Source organism: Polyodon spathula, chromosome 8, assembly GCF_017654505.1.
Source record: "Polyodon spathula isolate WHYD16114869_AA chromosome 8, ASM1765450v1, whole genome shotgun sequence".
Classification (NCBI taxonomy): domain Eukaryota; kingdom Metazoa; phylum Chordata; class Actinopteri; order Acipenseriformes; family Polyodontidae; genus Polyodon; species Polyodon spathula.
This window is the reverse complement of record NC_054541.1, coordinates 48,414,986-48,438,992: the sequence shown is the minus strand read 5'-3', so window position 1 is coordinate 48,438,992 and position 24,007 is coordinate 48,414,986. Positions and strand designations below refer to the sequence as shown.

Genomic DNA, 24,007 nt, shown 5'->3' with positions numbered 1-24,007 from the left:
AGCATGAGGGGTTGGATTAGAACACCTGTACTGGTCATATTGGAGTGGTTATGAATTCTGTTGCCCCGAAACAGAGGCTTTTCAATAAATGCTTCTGCCATTGCACGTAACCATGCTTTCATAAAAAACAAACTACTATTGGGTACCCACTTGCAGTACTGAAGTACTGAGGCAGGTAACAGCTAATGCTTCCTGGAAGTGACACTGGTTCTCACCCATGGCCAAGTATCCCAACCCCTTCCCTAAAGAAACATCTAAAAGGTCAGCATGTTGTGATAATCTCCAAACACACAGACACAAGCACTCCTAAACAATGCACAGGAGATTCGCTCCAGAGAATATATGGTAAATATTTAGTGCAGTTCCTCAGCATGTCTATGCTTTTGCAATATTCCTATACTAATTAGCTGTATGTTTGCATAAAAACAAACAAAAAAGCACATACATAACCTGCTGGGACTGCAAGACTAGATCACTAGAATAGTTTAAACAGGCTGTGGTAGGCTAATTTAAAGGCTCTGAACACCTTCCTTTCTTCAAAGGTGAATTAAACTTTAAATTGACAGCATTCCAGTGAAACTTATAATAGTCCATAGATCCATTTTAAAATCTTTAATACATGACTCACCATTAAAAAACCCTAATAAACCTTTAATTAGTCGTTTTTACAAGACAAGTGACAGTTTAATTTCATTAAAACATCTTAACTTTAAATGTCTGGCTATTATACACCTTCCCATCTGTCTTGCAGGTAGGGATATTGGTCAACTTAACAGTTTATGGAAAATAAGCTGCATAACAGTACATGTTACAATTATATAAGTGTACAGTGTTTACATGGCATACATCAGAAGCAGGAAAAATAGATGCAAAAGATGCAGCTAAATCAAGCATCACCCTTGAAAAATACCACATCAACTTTACATTGACTCCAGCAACAGGTCATAAAAAATTCAGGTGTGCCAAAGTCAGGCCAGAACATATAAAAATATAAACATTACCATGATGCACACAAAATACAGCAAGATTCCTTGCTAGAATTTCTTTTACATAGTATTAGCTCTGAGCAATGAACACAACAGATTAAAAGTTTCACCATCCAACAGTTTATAAACCCAAATACACTCAAGAAATGCAGTGCCAATAAAAAAAAAAAAAAGCACAAAAGGTAAGGCACCGTAAGGTTCTTTGCTGTGGGAAGTGTGCATCAGGTTTCTTACATTTAAAATGTGCATTGTCTGAACAACTTCGTGCTGCAAACACCCAGCATAAACTACACAGTATGTTTATAAACAGTGACCATAAATTTATTTGATGTATATATACCCTCTCGTTCTCATCTGTAACAATATTTGATTACAGGATTTAAAAAAATACACAACCTTGCAAACAACAATAGAAGTTCAACTGAATTCACCAGCTAACCTCATTCGACCTCAAACAGATTGCATTTCACTTGTTCTTTCTTGTTAGTTCAATTAAATAGTTAAGTGAAGTGCTCCTTTCTTGCAGTTTTGAGAATGAATACATGTTCAGCTTCTTTGGAGTTGAAAGATACAATGTGCCAATACATTGGGTCAAGGTCATTATTTTTGTTTGTGTTCCAAAATGGAATAAAGAATAAATGTAATTGATCTCTATGGCAGTTAATGAATGTTAAGTTAACCAGCAAAACTGTTCGGCAACCATTTGTATTATTGCTAATTTCTGTAAATTAGTTCTACTGTACATCGACTATTACTGAACAGGAGCCCCCCCCCCCCCCATACAGTCATTTCCATGTGTACTGTATCATCTCATGATCCCCACCTCTCTACTGGTGTTGGATGTAGGATTTAAATTTACAGATCAGAAAACAGGAAGCTTGTTTGCTTTTATACAAACATTTGTAGAAAAGCTACTGCTGCAGCACCACCGTCATCTACATTTATATACTTCAGCACCCATCGAAGTGGTTGTGCATGCCTTTTTTTTTTTTTTTTTTTTTTTTTTTTTAAAATCATACTTACACCACTATGGGGGATTACATCACCCCAAACATCTTGTAGGAAATAAATAACCACATAATCATACACTTAAAAGCTTAAATAGGGGCAATATTTTAACCAGTTCATGCAGCTAAAATCAACCAAGAGGCTGACAAATACTTTGTTAATTTGGGGTCGATTTCCAAAAATGTGCAACTATAATAGATTATAAATTAGAAGCCTTGTATCTCCTTGGTAATCTTCAGTTGATTTTTATTTGTATTAAAACAAGACTACTTATTTTCAGACATATCCACTGCAACAAGCAAAAAAAAAAAAAAAAAAAAAAATAAAAATTAAAAAATTAGTCCAGGTCCTTCATGCAGAGCTTCTACAATGACCAAATATGTATTCCAACACTTTAATTAAGATTACATGAAGTACTTCGACTGCTCAATTCTTAAGCTGCCTCCTCAGATGCTACCAAACGCCCCCGAAACACTTTCTCCACCTTCCTTAAACGGCCCCAAAGGTCTATTTATAAATGAAATGTTTACATAGAAAACCAAACAGAAGAGGTAAAAAAGGAAGACGGCATCTGCACAGGAGTATCTCAAATGCTGCGCACAGTCACAACTCAGAGGCAGACTCTCAGGAGCGTCCCTGCGAGTTCACTGTGCCAGTGCGCAGACGCAGGTGAGACATTGTGTTCATGTGTGTGTTAGACGCTTTAAGAGGAGTGTTGCAGCTCAGGGCCAGGGGAAAACGCTGGTGGTATCGGTCTAGTCGGAGGTACTTCACTGTTACTAGCTTTCCTGTAAAGAAAAGGAAAGAACTAGTGAACAAACTTCAAAATTGAGGCTAAGTTTATTTAAAAAAAAAAAAAAAAAAAAAAAAAAAAACAGACCACACATGCTTACACGCTGTTAATAAAAAAAACAATCTTATTTAAAAACAGAGACCACCCTCATCCCCATCTCCCACCCCCCAATTCATGCTTGTATTTCTCATTTGAAAAAGTCTGTAAGTCAACACTAAAGATGTCAGACAGCACTTTACAGTCAAGGGTCTGTAAATAGGGTTCTAATACTGCATTAAATTAGTTACCCAAAGCACCACTATATTAACAATGTCATGTTTAACAAACTTGTATATGACCAATAATGCCATTTACATCTAATAGTTCAAAATCTTACCATCAAACCAAGAGCCATGTAATGCCTTAAAAGCCTTGCCAGCATATTCTGCAGAGAGACATTTCACATATACACATCCCTGAAAACGGACAAGGTACAGGGTGTTATATTTCAGAGATAATATCACAAAAAATGAGAACACATATTTAAAAAATGTCAAAACCAACCTCGCGTGAGTTCTTGTCTACAGCAATGTGAACAATTCCATCATTATCGCTGCACTTCTCTAGGATGGCTTCATGAATTGCCAAATGCCAATCCTCTCCAACTTCCCTGTAAGAGACGCACGTATATGGGTATTGCAAGCACTAAACCACATAAACATGAAGTATTTTAATTAAAAGCCTTTGTGGACAAGTCTAGCTATTTAAAGCTGCAGTGCCCACCCCCAATTTTACACTGAAACAGAATTACTTGGTTCAGTGCTTGTGCTCTTTGCTTCTCCAGAAACCAAACAGTTAAAATGTTGGGTGTATGCCCTTACGAGAGGCAAGCTTATCGGCAAAAAAATATTACCAAGTACCCGAAGGTAGACAAACAGCCATTTTCAGAACAAGGAGACTAGAAAGAAAACTGTACAATGCATTATTAAGACCTCATCTTGAATACTGTGTTCAGTTCTGGTCACCTCATTGCTGCTATACAAAGAGTGCAAAGAAGAGCGACCAGAATTATTCCAGGTTTAAAAGGCATGTCCTATGCAGACAGGCTAAAAATGTAATCTGTTCAGTCTTTAACAAAGAAGACCACGCAGCGACCTAATTCAAGCATTCAGAATTCTAAAAGGCATTGACAATGTCGACCCAAGGGACTTTTTCGACCTGAAAAAAGAAGCAAGGATCAGGGGTCACAAATGGAGATTAGACAAAAGGGGCATTCAGAACAGAAAATAGGAGGCACTTTTTTTACACAGAGAATCGTGAGGGTCTGGAATCAACTCCCCAGTAATGTTGTTGAAGCTGACACCCTGGGATCCTTCAAAAAGCTGCTTGATGAGATTCTGGGATCAATAAGCTACTAACAACCAAACGAATAACCTCCTCTCGTTTGTAAACTTTCTTATGTTCTTAAAAGTGCAGGCTTTTAGTATGAGTCTTAAATAAGTAGAAATAATCACTTTGTAAAAGTATATTTACATCACCGCACAGTGTGTTATACTCACATTACTGGATCAAACATGTTGCGGATCTTTAAACAAGGCGTTAAACTGTTAGGAGGAGAGTTTCTCTTGTCAAGGGGGAAAGCTGGTGAAAAGAAGTACAAGGGAACATTATTGCATATTTCGAGTTGGAGGTTTGCTCATTAGAAAGCATGATTAAGGTGATTTACATGCAATACTAATATCTGACCTAATCCAAATACCACCCCCAACTTCACTGGCTATTCCCTCTCTACCCCTTTAATAAACATATGATAGCTATAAAGAGAAAGTTACCTTTTCCCTGCCATACTTTGGATGGCATAACAGATATTTTATCACAGGGAGATGATGGCTGGGTCCATCTCCAAACCAGGAAGTCTGCCCCCCCTAGTCTTTGTGTTTCGGTTCGAATGCGAGATTCATTTGTGGCGAGGAAATTAACTGCTCTGTCCCATACTTTTTTCATTTTCTTCCTGAAATGATTTTCATTAGGAAAAAGCATTTATTTCTGCATATGTCAAACAATATACAAAATAGTCTGCCAACCTTTTCTGAAAAAAAGAAAAGCATACCCAGGTGAATAATGTAACAGGAAATGACAATTACATGTATTGACATCTGTATAATTGATATGACCAGAGACTGTGTGGCAGTGAAACAGGTCATCTTTATTTAACACCTGTAATGGAACTTTATTTAGAATAATTACAGCTGTGAACCAAGCTATTTTAAATGCACATGTCAATATCAGACATCAAGCGAGGATGATGAACTTGTATGTTACTGCATTGATTCAAGTACAGAACCTTGTTTATAAAATACATACCTGGCCTGAGGCTGGACCAGGGAGTCTCGCACATGTGGAATTGGTAGATAAGGCTGCAAGTCTTTGCTTTCCTGGCAAGCTTCATTATGACTTTTTAATGCATCTATTGGGTGAAGGAAAGGAAAGTTACCACAAAAATGAGACTCACTTATATGGATCATTGTTACACTTCATTATATTATATGTCAACCCAGTCACTACACAATTTCCATAATGCACGTTTACAAATTGTTTCCCCATTTGTTAGCAATAGCTATGTTATTCAATGTAGGTTTTAAAATCAATATAACAGATTCACAGCATTACCTATGATTTTTTCCACCATGTCGTACATTTGTCTGGTCTCTTCCTCTTCCTTCCTCCAGCGATACTTCATGTACCACAGAACTCCCCACACAATTCCAATACCTGCAATGACAAAAAACATGTATAATTATAGAAAGGAAAGCTGTATAAAACAGGACAGATACGTTAAGAGGTATGACAATCTAGCATGCTCACAAATAAGCACACAAAGATTTCACAAACCTGGAAACCCGAGTGGCTGGTTAAATTGAGTTTAATCTGGCTTTACTTCCACATATACACTCGCAAAGTATAGCAAAATCACATCCTCAATGACCAGTCACGGCTTGCAAGTAATTTCTGCCCCCTCCTCACCTGAGAGCAAGTACTGACACAAACATTACGGTGGTCCTTTCTAAAACCACTTCTTCAGAAACTCACCCTTTAAGAAAAGGTGCAGGAAGTCTAAATATTTATACAAAGCCAAAAGAGCAACAGAGAATTGTAGAAAAAATATGCAAAAACATTGTCTTTAAAATAGATAAGAAAAATTGACTTTGCTGTGTACATGTATTTCCAAAATGCTAACACAACATTTTGTGTAACAGGTTTAAAGCTTGAGACGTTTAACTTCACATACATGTTCAGGCGATATCACATATCAAAGCAGTAGGACTTCAAAAGGAAATATTTCAAAGCAAAATAAGTAAATAAACGCTTCTGAAAATAGCTTTTTGTTCAAAGACAATAACATAAGATGAATAAAAACATACTGTACATTTATTCAGGACATTCTCCTGAACAAAAGGATATTCAGCATAATTTATGTGGTATAATTCTACAGTTTAAGTTTAATCCATCGGATGCAGCATGCATGCACCTTTTGTATGGGCTTGCTGGGAAACCTGGAACGCATCAAACTGCTACGCAATAGGAATCTGGAGTTTTTCCTTTTAAGGTTAAGCAGCTAGGTTTCAAAAATTGTTGTAAAAAAAGTAGTGTTAGATGCCAACATAAAATCAGAATAGCAGTATGCAGCTTAAGTCTATGCAAGGTATTGATGCAGAATACCTACATGGTGCTTGTCAAGGTGTGGGAGATACCGTAAGCTATTTTACATATATTGCAAGCACAAGCAGAGCAGATGGTCACTCAGGTAAAAACAGTAACACCTTTTGCAAGACAGAATTCAGGATAGTAACTTTAAAATAACTGTGTTCAAATTGATACGCACCTATGAGAAAAATGAGCATTCTGTTGATGACCGTAACAAAAGCACGTTGAAAACGGCAGATAAAGGACATGTTAGGATGAGTGGACTCCAGATACTTGACATCTGAAATTTCATTTACTTCCTCTTTAGGATCACTGCCAATCAACCTTTAACACAAAACAAGGCAAAATATTAGCATTTTATAATTTTTTATTTTTTTCAAAATCATGTTTTAATATCATGTTGAATATACTTTAAGCTTACCTTATCCCTACATCATCTCCACTTTTGAGAATCCACTCGAGTGCAGTGGAAACTATCTCTTTATAACTAGGATTAGAAATCTAGGAGAAAGAGAGTCGAACAGAGTTCATTTAGAAGAAAATTTGAAAGATGAAATTTGAGTTAAAACAAAGAAATATGAACACGTACTATTAAAAGTTCTGAAGCTTCCTGGACAGAAAGACTTCTGTTCTTCTCATGTAAATGTTGACCACAGTCATGTTCACCTGCAGATGTAACAAATATTATATTCTGCTGCTGATGCTGTTGTAAAAGGTCTGCACAATTACACATAAACCATGGGTTTCAGTATCTCAGTACAGACAAATAGCATAATTCAATAACTGTAAACAAACACAGAATAAGCCAGTGTTTTATGAAATCCAAACTGTTTAGAACTGAGAGCCTGCAACCATTTTAGAACAGAATGTTTATTATTCCTAACCACCCCCCCCAAAAAAGTGCTGGATTAAACTGAAATTGAATCGCTACCAGCTATGTAGCTAGAAAATTCCAAGACACAACCTAAAACATTTTCACATTTTGTGGATTCAATACTCATTTTCTGCAATGACGGTGCAAGTACTTGGTTGTACATTTCTTTAGTTTCTAAATAAAATACTGAAAACCATTATTTTCTATTTGTCAGGTTTGCAGGATGTCCATATGCAAACACTGGTTGATAGACTTGCCAAGGACTTTAAACAGGGTTCTCCCCAGGAATTCTGTATAGCTGGATGGCACAGCATTATAGCCGGGAGGCCTTTTATCATACCCAATATCATGGAAAACTCACCCCCTTCATCTCTGATTGGTTAAATGTAGTGTCACAAGACGCAACACAGCTGTCATGGGTCCAAGATTCCCCCCCCCCCCCCACCACCACCACCCAATGCGCGCAAGTGATCTAGTCTGCTAGCAGAGCAATCAGTCCTTATTGTTAAAGGCACAGTAGCATCTGCAAGACGGGCAGCTGTGGGTTTTTCAGCTTTGCTGCGACAGACACTTAGCCAAGCTCCCAGCCTGGCTGAAAATGCCTGGGGAGAACCCTGTTCTAGCACATGCAATCAGAAAGCGGGATTATTTTGTGGTTATCATTTATGAGAATCTGGTCATCTGAAATGCCACAAGGGAGATGTGCTTTTAAATTAAACCAGAAAGGAACACTGAGACAGTAGAACTATACCTGCTATTTGCGCCAGATGGTCATGTAGGTGCAGTAAAATATTCAGGATTTGTGACTTTTCTTCGTCTTTCTAAAGGAGAGGGAGAAAGACAAAAAAAAAAAAAAATTCATATAGTTCACTATTCGGTGCATCCAGCTTTCTCAGAAAGCAGGTCTTGTTTGGTTTAGCCTCCATTGTATACCACCAGTTTGGAAACCTTGCTCATCATAAAATGTGCTAAATAGATATTACCAAGATCTATTATTAAAGCTCAATAAAAAAACTACAGTACAACACGTAGATGGGAAGATACTTACATATTGAGCATCAAAGTCACTGCCAAATGGATGGCTCCTAACTGGAGAAAAAAAATAAAAAAATCAATTCAAAATGACAGAGGCTCACAAAATTGACGTTACACACACACACACACACATACAAATACCAGTTTTCCATTACTTGGGGAAACTTGCTCCAAATTCCACCTTCATTGTGCTATGATTGTGTTTTACAGATTGAGAAGAAACACTGCTAAGACGTTCAGCTAGAAATACAGCACACAGTCCAAAGAACTACATTGCGATTGTTAAAAGATAGCCACCTCCACCCACCCTACGAAAAGGAAAATCCACCAACACGGCTCGAGCAGGGACCCTAAAGCAGAAATGTGTCCGGGGCCATTAGGGCTTCTTATATAATAGAAAATGAAAAGATAATAAATTAGGTAGCAATAAAATTAATTCCCCCGCTTTAAAAAAATAAATGCATTGCATGAGCTCTTGCTAGTGCTTGACACTGCATGCAAAGTACCAGCGTTTCCAGACAAGCCATCCAGACTTGCCAATTATTTTCAATAAACCAGTCCTGGAAATAATCCAAAATTAAGCAAGCAACTCTACTTCACTTTAATTAAAAACCTCATTAAGTAGAGAGTACTGCTAATTGAAAAAAAGAAAAAAAAACACAACATTTTTTTATATATATATATATATATATATATATATATATATATATATATATATATATATATATATAAAAAAACCCGGGTCATTCTGCCCTGATCCAATTCAAACTGTGCATTTACATGGTCATTAGAGTTTATAAACTGCATTTACCATTAAAAAAAATAAAGAAAAATAAAAAAATACCCAGACATGCCACATCATCATTCTAGACACCCTTTGGAAACATATTTTCATGCACAACAGTTTACTGCTTGCTTGGCTGGCTCTTGTAAATTGCATAACAATTTACAAGAACATAAAAGAAATACATGTATATATTAAAAAAAAAAAAAGAACACTTAGATGTTGCCACTGCCAAAGAAAAGACATCAACTACTGCCAAATAAAACAGTATCATAGGGTCTCAGTTATTAAATATATATATATATCATAGATATAATATATATTATATATATATATATATATATAGTAATATAATATATATATATATATATGTGTGGTGTGTATATATTATATATATATATCTATATATATATATATGTGTGTGTGTGTATATATGAGCCTTTCTCTCGTTTCTCTAATCATTAATTGCGTTAAAATTGTTTGAGAGATACTGATGGGAAAAGAAGGGTATGGATTTTCTACTTTTTTTTTTTTTTTTTTTTTTTAGCTTCTACATATGGAATCCACTCTGTCACACCAGACTGGTGTGACCTTAAAGGTGTTGCTCTTTATTCTGCTGCCCTGACTCCACATAGTGTTCGGATTAAAAATACATTCAAATGTGTTTTTGTAAATAGAGAGACAGTAAGAGGCATAATGACAAGCTGAAGATCAAGAGACGGAAATGCAGAAGGAACCAGGCTAATAAATACAGGCTACTCGTGACCCAATTCCAGACATTCCCTCAAATGTTAGCTGCTTGATGTGCAATGTAAGGATTTAGATGCAGATTAAGCTGGAAAAACGTACATTTTCAGTGTCCCAATCAGATTCTCTCCATGTCGCTAAATACATTAAAATATGCAAGATACAGGACTTTGAAGAACTAGTACAGTAGGATCTGATTTAGCATTATGTTTTAGCTGGGGCACTAGTGGCCGACAATAGGGAACGGCCCATTTATGAGTGTAAAACTTTAATATTTTTGAAAAGGCCATATATAATGCATTTCTAGAACAAAATGTGGGTACCCAGGCTGGTTGAATGGCTGCTGCATACCACCTGCTCCGCCAGGGTTTCCCTGGTGCATGCAATTTCTTGTAGCAACTACTTATATGCCAACTAAAAAATGATATCAATGAAGACAGTTGGACAGACAGACAAACAGATTCCATATGCCCGAGATTAAGATACATAATATAACTTATACTAAAGTATCTTGTTTGGTGACTATTGGTCAAGCAGTTCCTAAATATATGGGGGGGGGGGGGGCGTGGGGGTTACGCCTGCGTCAACTATATCCCCAGGCAAGGATTTGTATCCTTGTGATAAAAGGGGGGAGTTTTTACTGTGCTGAGGTTTGCATAATCGTGCATACTCTAACTTGAGGGTCAGTAGCAAAATATTGAAATTCCCTTAAACTGATGTTTGCTACATCACATTATGCAACAATTCTGCAGTTTGACATTCCAGTAATCACTGAAGATAAATGTACCAATGAAAACTGGACTAGCCCTGCGTTTAAGTCCCTTCATAAAACAGTATTTGGCACAGCTTGTAAAAAAAAATTAAACCTTCTTGCCCATGTGAACTTGAGGTGTACAATGTGGTGTGTCTGCTGAATATTTTTCCATAAACTAATGTGTTCAAATTTGCTCGCATAGCTTATTTTAAGAGCATGTATTAAAACCATAATGTCTGTTGGCAACCACAGCTTCTAATGTATCAAACAAAGTGTATAAACAATAAGCGTGAAAGCAATTCCAGTGCTAGTCAATATCTGATGAAGAATGGCTTGGAGTGTGCGCCACCAATATGTTTTTGCTACTGCACATGCCACTTCAAAGCTACACATTTAATAAATAAAACAAAGCACCTTACTATTCTGGTTTATAATGCACGTCAAATTTGTAGATAAGTCATTTCCGGCAACCTTTTTCCACACTGTCTTAACTACCAGTCAACATCATGGTTATCCTCTCAAAATCCAATAGCACAGGTCAAACAATATTTATTGGTTTAGTTATCAAATTGGCATTTTCTATACAAGTATTTGGTTTTATGAATCTTGGAGGTGGGGGATTGGATCAGAAATCAGTTTCATCCTTAATTTATCATGGCTTGTATGTCTGGGGAAAAAAAGAAGCATGTGTATTGGGTTTTTGCAACATACATACACCCCCCTCCCTGTGATTCCAGCTTCAGATTGCTTTTTTTTATTTGTGTATATCAAAATAAATGCTGAATACAGACTATCAAAAGACAGAGACACATACCTCAACAACCTAAATTCAATTGACAAGATGTGACTTCTCATTACAATGTCTGGTACACTGGAAAGGAGGCCCTATCTCCACTCCAACCAAGACTAGATTTGACATCGACATAGTATGGTGTAACATAGAAGATTATAAAGGGACAAATACACTGACTTCAGAGTGTGTAAACAATGACCTGTACAAAAAGGTTATAAATAACATACTGTGAATTAATGTACTGCCTAAATACTGTTTAAAAAATAAATGACTGTCTACACAGTCAAATTGCAAATGGCAGCATTACGATAAGCATATCTATAATTTCAATTAGATTGTTTTTATTTTACATTAGCACACATTGATATAATGTATTTAAAAAATAAACTGTCCGAAAGAAATATAAATCGACAACAAATTAAAAAAGACGACTTTCTATACTTACTAACGATGTCTGCTTCTGCACCACCATGCCCCCGCATCCCCAGGTAAGTCAGCCCCAGCAAAACGAAGAACAGACACGCAGCAGTCAGCAGAAACATAGATAGATAGTGGGCGCTGAATCTCCCCGTGGAAGACACCTCGTCCCTTCTGAACTGCAGCAAGAGTTCCTCTTCGGTCTCCGGCAGCTTTTTCGTCGGTCCGGTTCTGCTGTAAGCATGATTCCAGCCTGTGTGGTTCGAGTGATTCGACCGAGGAGACAAGGAAGCGGTGGCTGGCGCTGCGACACTGTTGTAAGAGGAATATCTCGCCTTTGTCGCAGAGCTAACGCCGCCTGCGCCGTTGTCGCTGCTCACATGGTTATTATTAGCCGAGGAGTCTGCAGTACCTTCCCCCATGGCGGTGGAGAGCAGCCAGGACTCCCTTCTACAGCTGCTGCGGTTCCGCAACCCGCTACCAATTCCAAAGCCGCCGCGGTCTTTCTTTTCCCCCTCTTGGTCTCTGGCTATGTCTAGACTCTCAGCGGCAGCCTTGTCATTTATTTTCATTACACCGCCTCCTGTCCCTTCCTGGCCGCTGTCCATCCCCCTGGCACTTTTATTAACAGACAGCACTGATTTAGAGAGACTCCGTCTGGGGCCAAGCCGCCGACCTGTGTGTCTTTCCTTCCCCGGCTTGTCCTCGTCCTCCTCATCAGAGTCTGAATAATCCCCCGCTAGCTGTCTGCTGCTGGCACAAGACGCCCTGCTGCCATTCAGAGTCCGGTTGCCTCTCTCCCGGTCCTCCTCGTCGTAATCATCCTCCTCCTCCTCGCCGTAAACCCCTCGCTCGGTATGCAGGAGGTGGTGGACCCCGGTGGTCGATTTACCCTTTGGCCCCCACCAAGCACCCCCTCCGCCTGTCTTCCCGCCTGGTAGCGCTGAACTATTAAAGGGTTTACTGGTGTTGCTACTCACGCCGCCTCCTTGACTCCTGCTGCCGCTAGTGGCTGTAGGCCTGTGTTGCTGGAAATGATGCCCGGAGCCCCGCTCTTTCCTACCACTGCCGCTGCGGTGCACTAGGCCGCCTTTATTGTGGTTGATTTCGGCGTCCGACTCGTCGGAGCTGAAGCCCAGTAACAGCTTGCCCGCTCGCCCGGAGCTCTTCGGGCTGAGAGCCGGGCGGCTGCCGGGGCTCCTGCCAGCGCTCAGGTGGGTGACGTCACTGCGGGCTGGCCGGGCTCCGGATCCCGCCGCTGTGCTGCTGTTGTTGTTGCTGCTCATACCCCCGCTGTTTCTGCTTTTGCTCGCCCGGGTTGCGAGTGACCCCCTCTGGTGCTGCGGTTGCTCATCCCGCAGTTTCTTGTATTTTTTCAGATACACCGGCCGAGTGCTCTCGGTAACCGGGCCTGGGATGAAGCCGAGTCGCTTTAACTCTGAAAGCAGCTCCTCATCCGTTAGCTGCGCCGCCGCCATCTTTACCCGACGCTCGCTCGGGCTCTGCAGGAAGTGACGTCGGCGGAGCCGGTCACGCCAGTCACGTGCCCCGTGTGAGGAGGCGGGTCAACCTACCTGCAGATTTATCACCTGGCTGGAGCTTTTACAAAAAACAACACAAATCTGCAGACAAATGTGTGCGTTGCATCCTGCGACGTGCTACTAAAAACGCTGCATTGCAATTATAACTATTCTGTTTGTCAATGAACAAAATAAATACATAAAAAATAATAAACCTTAACCTATTTACAGTTCTGAAACGTACATTAAGGCTTAAACTGAAGGCTCTCGCCAGACTACTAATGAACCGCATTAGTCATATTTGAAAGCCCATAATTGGACTGCCCAACATTAGTGGTACTGTAATCCTCAACCAGACTGGAGGCTTACCTCTTTAATCCTTTCCTGAGAGCCTGCAGCTCTCTCCAGCGAGCTTTGTTTTACATGTTAAGCTGTTCAGCTCACCTTGACAAGTAACAAACTGAACCTCCAGCACTATTATTAAGCGATTTATTTTATTTCTGTCTCAATTACCGTCGCGTCAGTACAGTACTTGGGCTAGTAGTAGTCATTATTATTATTATTATTATTATTATTACTATTATTATTATTATTATTATTATGCTTTTTGTTACTGTTTAATTTTCCCATGGCATCTCACCATATTTTAATATTTTATTCCAAGGGTTCTTTTGCAAAAAAGATGGAATATTAGATTCCCAATTTCATTATTAACAGCTTAAGCTTTAAGGTAAAAGGGTACTGACACCTGAAATAAGATTTATATTTCAAACATTTGGAACACTTATTTATTGGCACCCTCCCGTCACCTTTACAATTTTAAGACTGAGAAGCAATAAACAAAGGGGGCCTTTGGAAGCTTTTGATATATATATATATATATACCCGTGGACTACATATTCTCCTAGATTCTTGTCTCTTCTATGTGATATCTCATCTGGAAAACTACCATTTCTAAAAATATAAAAAAATACCCACATATTTCCTTAGTTTGGGTGAAAAAGTCTTGATCGTCACTGCAAACAGGCCTATGTCTGAGTCTTAAAAATTGGGACTAGGGAGCCGAATGACGGCAAGCCTGTGGGTGTGGAGAATCATAGTGCAGACACTATTAACAACCTGATTCTGCAATAACACCACTATCTTCTACAAAGCAACCGCTTCTGCTGCGTTTCTGCAGTAACCCTCACTCCCAAAGGCTTGCTGTGACTCCATTCCCTATTCACAATGTTTAAGACTCAGACTTAAACAGCAGAGTGCAGTTTAAAATCCTGCACAGTGATAACAGTTAAACTACATTAGAACGGTACCTTAAGAAAAGGGCTTGTAAGCAGGAGGTCCCCAGTTCAATCTGCTTGTGCTGCGTCTTTGGGGTAAGACATTGTTGTAAGTGACCCTGCAGCTGATGCATAGTTCACATGCCCTAGTCTCTGTAAGTCTCCTTGGATAAAGGTGTCTTCTAAATAAACAAATAATATTATGTTTTTTGTTAATCTTTTTATGGTGGATTGTACATTTCAATTACAGTATAAACACAGTGAAGCTAAACTGTTATTATTTGTTTGGATTTACTGCACTTTCATAAAATAGGCAACTATTTAGTCTATATTAGAACTTGATATTGAAGTGATACCACAATATGAAATGTTTTTGCACCAGATGGAAAAGACGTCACATGAAGATTAGCGTTCACTACACTGTTTAATTATTGTTACAAGCTGTTTTCCCCACTCCGACCCATTGTAGTGTGGAAACTGTGGAGACTTGTGCGTACAGCACCCAATGCAATATTCTATATATACTCTACCTAAAACATATACAGTAGTTCTGGCCACTTTGATATATTTGAAGTGTATTCTAAAATTGGAAATCGAGTAGGCCTGCACCAACAATACTGATCTCACAAGTCTAACTTGTTCCTGAGCTGGGCACATTCTGGAGATTCTTTGGAATATTGTTCTGTGTTGGTTCTGTTTAAAACCTACATGTTCTGTATTGGTTCTGTTTAAAACCTACATGTTCTGTGTTGGTTCTGTTTATCCCTGCATGTTCTGTGTTGGTTCTGTTTAAAACCTACATGTTCTGTGTTGGTTCTGTTTATCCCTGCATGTTCTGTGTTGGTTCTGTTTAAAACCTACATGTTCTGTGTTGGTTCTGTTTTGTTTATCCCTACATGTTCTGTGTTGGTTGTGTTTATCCCTACATGTTCTGTGTTGGTTCTGTTTATCCCTACATGTTCTGTGTTGGTTCTGTTCTGTTTAATCCTACATGTACTGTGTTCTGTGTTGGTTCTGTTTATCCCTGCATGTTCTGTGTTGGTTGTGTTTATCCCTACATGTTCTGTATTAGTTGTGTTCTGTTTAACCCTACATGTTCTGTGTTGGTTCTGTTCTGTTTATCCCTGCATGTTCTGTGTTGGTTCTGTTTATCCCTACGTATTCTGTGTTGGTTCTGTTCTGTTTATCCCTACATGTTCTGTGTTGGTTCTGTTCATCCCTACATGTTCTGTGTTGGTTCTGTTTAACCCTACATGTTCTGTATTGGTTCTGTTCTGTTTATCCATACATGTTCTGTGTTGGTTCTGTTTATCCCTGCATGTTCTTTGGTGGTTCTGTTTATCCCTGCATGTTCTGTGTTGGTTCTGTTTATCCTTACATGTTCTGTGTTGGTTCTTTTTAACCCTACATGTTCTGTGTTGAGTCTGTTCTGTTTCCCACGAACCAGGACAATATTAGGTGGCCAATCTGTCATGAAGTTTGTAATATTAGGCAAAGAACTCAGTGTTTTCTTCACCATGGCAAAAATATGTCAACATCCAGTACAAACAGCAAACTGACACACCAAAGTTTACTTTTCAAGCACCTTACAGCACCCCCTTCCTGTCTTTGTTCATCTCTCTCTCTCTCTCTCTCTCTCTCTCTCTCTCTCTCTCTCTCTCTCTATATATATATATATATATATATATATATATATATATATATATATATATATATATATAGTTACACATAATTGTGTTACTAACAAACTTTACAGAACGTGACATCACTGAGGTCGTTTTAATCGTTTACACATATATCGCCCCATTGTAAGTCACAAGTCTTCTATATATATATATATATATATATATATATATATATATATATATATATATATATATATACATACACACACACACGCACGCATGCATGCACACATATTAACGCACCATATCTCATGTGTGTATATCAAGGCCGTAGCCAGTTATGAGTCACGGTTAAAATTATACTAATAATTATTTATTTAGGCCCTCTTACACGTTTCTTTGACACAGAATAAAATGCATTTCATCCCCCGTTGTGTGCAGATAGCGCTCAGAAATAAAACCTGGAAACGAGAACCCCTAAATATCCGTCCTGGTGATTTGGAAGAATTTCACGTTTGCATCTGAAGTAAGCAGGATACTTGAAGGTTTACTTCAGACAGGGCGTGACTGACACTGGTAACTGAGTTGAGGGTTGTGTCGATGTGGTTTGCAAGGAACCTCACAGCTGGCCAATCACATCAATTTAAGTCAAATGCATATTAACGAGTATGTTACAGCACAGCCAAACAACCAATCAAATCGACTGGTCAGCCAAAAAGCTTGTGCTGCAACCCTCTGAACTACACATTTCTAATCACAACCCTCTGAACTACACACTGCTAATCACAACCCTCTGAACTGCGCACTGCTAATCACAACCCTCTGAACTACACACTGCTAATCACAACCCTCTGAACTACACACTGCTAATCACAACCCTCTGAACTACACACTGCTAATCACAACCCTCTGAACTACACACTGCTAATCACAACCCTCTGAACTACACACTGCTAATCACAACCCTCTGAACTACACACTGCTAATCACAACCCTCTGAACTACACACTGCTAATCACAACCCTCTGAACTACACACTGCTAATCACAACCCTCTGAACTACACACTGCTAATCACAACCCTCTGAACTACACACTGCTAATCACAACCCTCTGAACTACACACTGCTAATCACAACCCTCTGAACTACACACTGCTAATCACAACCCTCTGAACTACACACTGCTAATCACAACCCTCTGAACTACACACTGCTAATCACAACCCTCTGAACTACACACTGCTAATCACAACCCTCTGAACTACACACTGCTAATCACAACCCTCTGAACTACACACTGCTAATCACAACCCTCTGAACTACACACTGCTAATCACAACCCTCTGAACTACACACTGCTAATCACAACCCTCTGAACTACACACTGCTAATCACAACCCTCTGAACTACACACTGCTAATCACAACCCTCTGAACTACACACTGCTAATCACAACCCTCTGAACTACACACTGCTAATCACAACCCTCTGAACTACACACTGCTAATCACAACCCTCTGAACTACACACTGCTAATCACAACCCTCTGAACTACACACTGCTAATCACAACCCTCTGAACTACACACTGCTAATCACAACCCTCTGAACTACACACTGCTAATCACAACCCTCTGAACTACACACTGCTAATCACAACCCTCTGAACTACACACTGCTAATCACAACCCTCTGAACTACACACTGCTAATCACAACCCTCTGAACTACACACTGCTAATCACAACCCTCTGAACTACACACTGCTAATCACAACCCTCTGAACTACACACTTCTAATCACAACCCTCTGAACTACACACTGCTAATCACAACCCTCTGAACTACACACTGCTAATCACAACCCTCTGAACTACACACTGCTAATCACAACCCTCTGAACTACACACTGCTAATCACAACCCTCTGAACTACACACTGCTAATCACAACCCTCTGAACTACACACTGCTAATCACAACCCTCTGAACTACACACTGCTAATCACAACCCTCTGAACTACACACTGCTAATCACAACCCTCTGAACTACACACTGCTAATCACAACCCTCTGAACTACACACTGCTAATCACAACCCTCTGAACTACACACTGCTAATCACAACCCTCTGAACTACACACTGCTAATCACAACCCTCTGAACTACACACTGCTAATCACAACCCTCTGAACTACACACTGCTAATCACAACCCTCTGAACTACACACTGCTAATCACAACCCTCTGAACTGCACACTGCTAATCACAACCCTCTGAACTACACACTGCTAATCACAACCCTCTGAACTACACACTGCTAATCACAACCCTCTGAACTGCACACTGCTAATCACAACCCTCTGAACTACACACTGCTAATCACAACCCTCTGAACTACACACTGCTAATCACAACCCTCTGAACTACACACTGCTAATCACAACCCTCTGAACTACACACTGCTAATCACAACCCTCTGAACTGCACACTGCTAATCACAACCCTCTGAACTGCACACTGCTAATCACAACCCTCTGAACTACACATTGCTAATCACAACCCTCTGAACTACACATTGCTAATCACAACCCTCTGAACTACACACTGCTAATCACAACCCTCTGAACTACACACTTCTAATCACAACCCTCTGAACTACACTGGTTATGATGTGCTTGCAATTCCCGCAGCTGAACTCTATCTGTCTTGTCAAGCCGCTTAACCGCATTTTATTGCTGAGTGTGATTTTATTATTAATATCACACAAACCTTTCTGCATGCAAGCACTTGTCTTCTCAGTATTTGGATAATGACATCACTGTTGTAATCAAGCTTGATAGATTAGGGTTTAAAACCAAGTCTCGTGTCTACAGAAAATATTGTGCATGGCTGCATTCATTCTTTTCTTTTAGATTGAATTGGAATGTTGCAAAGACAAAGCTGCTTTTTTGCACTGTGCAAAACCACACAGATCCCAATCTACATTCTATATTAGTAACTTATTCAGAAAAAAAACAACTGTTTATCAAACCTTTGCATTTAAATAAACAATATTGAACTACTGGCAGTATCTTTTTTACTAGTAATAACAATTCCACAAAAGGCAACTGCCTGGGGATTTTCCTCTGGTTCTAGTGACTCCAAAACGTTTGTAATATTAATAATACACTGTTTAGCCTGCACTGAAACCTATGCAATACTGTATACAATAAAACACGCGAGCTTTTAAAGAACGTGCTAGGAAATGCACAGTGCATCATTGTATGTTATATTAACTGTATAATGCAGATATTGGAGCTTGTTCCAGTAACTCTAGGGTTTGTAATATGTATGCGTTTTTTTTTTTTTTTTTCTAACCAGTCGTTGTAAACTTTGTAATTCCAGTACTTCAGAACTGTGCACATTGTTACAAACCATTCAAAATAGAGTCACTAGTGTGTAAAAAGCGTTATATAAATGCAAATGATCAAATAAATGATTACCAACACACTATTCACATATAACATGTTCTCTTGTATACTCCACAGAGCCACGCTTACTCGGGTCCGCTGGTCCCAGGGTTGCTGGGGGTGCGGCATGTACACGGGTTACAGATTCGTTCAATAGCTTTCAGCACCCCCGCTTTAAAAATGATTCCAGTGCCACTGCCCTTACTCAAACAGCGCCTTTCAAATATAAATGGACACGTTCTTTACACAAAACAGTGCTTTTATCTATTAGTTAAATAGCATTTAAACATGCATGCCCATTTTAACTTGTACAAAACAGTGCTTTTAAAGTCAGAAATGTCAACATATTTTTTTACACTTGAGTTTTGACTCCCCAGGTCCGCATTATCAATAAAATAAACAATAACGTGGGACCCTTTTGTTTTTAGACCTACTGTATGTTTACGAAGCACAATGACATTGGTCATCACTAAAACACTAGATAAACTAAAGCTTCCCAACAATGCGACACCGTGCCGCACAGCTCCATTAGTCCAAACGAAATTCATTCTTGCAGGATTACTGTTGTTCCACATCGCCACCGCGTGGAAAGTAGTGGAACTGCTACAACTGGCCCCTCATACAAGTAGCGGCGCAGGGCACTCTCGCTTTCACTGACACCTCCAGACCCAGAGCAGCGCGGAGCAGAGGACGCAGCACGAAGCAAAGCACAGCGATCCCAGGCAGAGCCGAGCAGGTCTGCAGGCTGGGATTTGAACAATGGCCAGTGGAACACCTGTCCAGGCGACTGCAGTGAAGACTTGCGTGTTTCTGCATTTGCTGGTGTTTGCAGCGGAATCTGCGAAGGAGGGCGGTTTATACATGTGGATCGATTCGAACCAAGCCAGAACCCTCATAGGTAACTAAAAAAAACTTAATGTTTTACAACTAAAAGTAAATCTACAATTGAAAACGAAGAGTTAAGTACAGCTGTGTGGTTAAAAAAATAAAATAATATATAATGTATGATTACTTTGGCGTCTTTACATTTATATGAGAAAATAGAGTTTTTAATGTCTGTATGCAAATACACTGCAGTGTACAACCATCTCTCCTGGGAGTTAACATTTTGTTGGCAACATAGCGCTTTGCTTTTTAGTTAATCAGTCAAAAGGTGGAATTCAGGATTGGGTTAGTATTGATGTCTATTTATATTTAGGATATGTGAATTATAGAAGAAAGGTTGTGTTTAAAACGCGTGTATCGGGATGCATTTGGACACATTTTCATTTTCTCTTGTGGCACTTATTTAGCCTCCCAGACTTCTAATTTCCGAGAAATATTTAGCCGATCTACAATATATACGTATTTGTCATTATTAGATACGGGTGTAGATGATAAGGGCGGCACGGTGGCGTGGTGGTTAGCGCTGCTGTCCCTCTGCTCCAGTTCGATTGCGGACTGGGGGGGGGTATGTCTGCGTGGAGTTTGCATGTTCTCCCCGTGTCTGCGTGGAGTTTGCATGTTCTCCCCGTGTCTGCGTGGAGTTTGCATGTTCTCCCCTGTGTCTGCGTGGAGTTTGCATGTTCTCCCCGTGTCTGCGTGGAGTTTGCATGTTCTCCCCGTGTCTGCGTGGAGTTTGCATGTTCTCCCCGTGTCTGCGTGGAGTTTGCATGTTCTCCCCGTGTCTGCGTGGGTTTTCTCCGGGTACACCGGTTTCCTCCCACAGTCCAAAGACATGTTGTTCAGGTTGATTGGTCACTCTAAATTGCCGTGTGTGTGTGTGTGGTGCCCTGCGATGGACTGGCATCCCGTCCAGGGTGTAGTCCCACCTTGCGCCCTGTGTCTGCCGGGTTTGGCTCCGGCTCACAGCAACCCTGTAAAGGATTAAGCGGTTAGTGATAATGGATGGATGGTATGGGTGATATTTTTTCTCTCTAAACCCCAGCTGAACGGTTATCATTTGGTATTTTATAATTACATACATGCTGCAATGCATTTGTTTTTGTTTGTTTGGTTGGTTGTTTATTTCGAACAGGATACTTACACTTTTTGTCAATATCATCTACACTCGCAGGCTTTGAGGAAGACATTTTAATTGTGTCTGAAGGGAAAATGGCCCCTTTTACTCACGACTTCAGAAAAGCGCAGCAGAGGATGCCAGCTATTCCTGTCAATATTCAGCACATGAATTTCACCTGGCAAGCGACAGGACAGGTAAGACTTGGCGCCGAACACTAACATATTGTCGGCAGGAATGTGAAAGACCGCGGGGTAAAGGGTTATCGAAAGAGTCGTGACACCCAAAACCGACTCGTTTGAAATGGTATATTTAGAATGTTAAAGTAAACAAACATTTTAGAACACTTACATGTGAGTTAAGAATATTCCTGAAATAGTACATGTATTTAAAAAAATTGAAATAGTTTTTTCATTTGACAGCTACTGTACATCTACTAGACCTGTATTGTGATATCTAACTTGATATTGGGTTCACAAAGGTTGAAAAAACTTTAAGAATGGAGATGCAGAAGTTCTTAGACAGTGAACAATAAAACTGTAAAGTGAACAGCTTCACCAATGGCTTGAATCCTTCAGTTAACATATTTATTTGCTTTTGAGAGGATTGTTATATTAAACAATTTTATTTTACTTTCCCTTCAAACAGTGCAAAATGCATTTGGTGTAAATAATTTGATAAGGCTGATCCATCATTTCATGGGGAAAATAAACACAGATGAATTATCAGTTAAATTTGACTGAAATTTTTTCCACGCGAATGCTTAATAATACATGCCTAATAAAACTGCTTTCATACCATCACACCCCAAATCCGATTGTGCATGCATGTGTGTGTGTGCGTGTGTGTGTGCATGAGTGTGGGTGCGTGTGGGTGTGTCTCACAGTGTGTGTGCATGAGTGTGTGTGTGTGTGTGTGTGTGTGTGTGCGTGTTTGTGTGTGTGCATGTATATGTCAGTGTGAGTGTGTGTGTCAGTGTGAGTGTGTGTCAGTGTATGTCAGTGAGTGTGTGTGTGTCAGTGTGTGTTAGTGTGGGTCAGTGAGTGTCAGTGTGTGTGTGTGAATGTGAGGAATATGTTGCTAATGCGAGGGCCTGGTTTATTTATAGAGGTGGGTCTCCTTGGAAATGGAGTACTCTAAATAAAGCCCTTAATATTTTGATTCTCTTCTCCTGTGGTATTTTACATCTTGGTGTTGTAGAGATGCCTCCAGGGATCAAAGCCTAATGCTGCACAGATTCTACTCTATTTAATGCAACAGGCATGTGCCCACCATGTGTTCCATCTGCTGATAGAAAACAACAATGGTACATTTCTCAGACTTCTGCCAGAAACGACACTTTACTTCTTGGACAGGACGGCTTGCTAGCAGCTGGTACCGGTTTTGCTGCTGTTTTGTGCAACGCTGCATACTGCTTTGCAATAGGGCTGTGCAGAGAGTGCAGGGCCCGTGCTTTCACTTGCAAGAACTGGGTTCAGTCTATAAAATGCACCCCCTGCATCTTAAAAGCAATCAGGTAAAAACACAGGGTATTGTAGGGGAGGGTCATTTTATAAATCAAAGGCACTTTTTATGGAAACAGACATGTTTTTAATGTTCTTTAGTTTAACTTTTCAAAAGAGTTTACTTAAGGGTAATTAACACATTTTAAAATGAGCCATAATGTTTAACTGATTATTACATTAACATTAACTGATCATTACATTAACCAATCATTCATCTTGAAATAAGCTTAGGGTGGAATTCCCTTAAAGAAACAAACCCACTAAGGGTTAAGAGTGCATTTGCAGTGGTTAGACAGAAAGTAGAGTAAAACACCACAATGTTTGGGTTAACAATAGGAAACGTACAAGTTTTTGTAAGTTGAGGCAGTAGTACCACTATAAGAAATGTCATATCTTTGAGAATTTATAATCATAGCTGGAGTATGTTATAATTGTTCAGATTTATTAAGATTTTGCTCAATTAAAAAGTTTGCATGCAGTACCATAATGTTATAAAACTAAATCTCACAATAAAATTAAAGACAGTTTTTTTGGTTTTTTTTTAATGTAGCTTGCCCACTGCTTGCAGTCACAGTGTTGTTGTGCACAGTGGTATGTTTATGTGTCGTATGGCTAACAGGCTAACATACAATATGGTTTCTTATCTGATGTCATTATAATGTTGTTATGTGTCCTCTGCAGCCGTCTTCTTCCCCAGTCAACAGTGGCTCTGAGATGTCGATCACAAATATCAAATTGTACAGAGAATTCGATGGCAT

General features: G+C 39.5%; 2 protein-coding genes across 3 annotated transcripts in view; one reads left to right on the top strand and one right to left on the bottom strand.

Moving 5' to 3' along the window:
- Positions 1 to 597: 597 nt before the first annotated feature.
- Positions 598 to 13,392, bottom strand: LOC121320094 (inner nuclear membrane protein Man1-like). The gene is made up of 13 exons (XM_041258290.1): positions 11,904 to 13,392; positions 8,394 to 8,434; positions 8,097 to 8,166; positions 7,061 to 7,137; positions 6,893 to 6,972; positions 6,650 to 6,795; positions 5,437 to 5,538; positions 5,131 to 5,233; positions 4,599 to 4,777; positions 4,326 to 4,407; positions 3,331 to 3,436; positions 3,164 to 3,242; positions 598 to 2,782 (listed from the first exon to the last, which is right to left on the bottom strand). Exons 1-13 carry the CDS (start codon positions 13,351 to 13,353, stop codon positions 2,619 to 2,621), a joined length of 2,679 nt encoding a protein of 892 aa, XP_041114224.1. The 5' UTR covers positions 13,354 to 13,392; the 3' UTR covers positions 598 to 2,618.
- Positions 13,393 to 20,413: 7,021 nt separating this feature from the next.
- Positions 20,414 to 24,007, top strand: part of LOC121320093 (wnt inhibitory factor 1-like) — a 22,164-nt gene continuing 18,570 nt past the window's right edge. For both annotated transcript variants that reach the window (XM_041258289.1, XM_041258288.1), the window contains exons 1-2: positions 20,414 to 20,643; positions 21,802 to 21,941. In XM_041258289.1, coding sequence (XP_041114223.1) covers positions 20,505 to 20,643; positions 21,802 to 21,941 — 279 coding nt within the window. In that variant the 5' untranslated portion in view covers positions 20,414 to 20,504. The remainder of the gene's footprint in view (positions 20,644 to 21,801; positions 21,942 to 24,007) is intronic.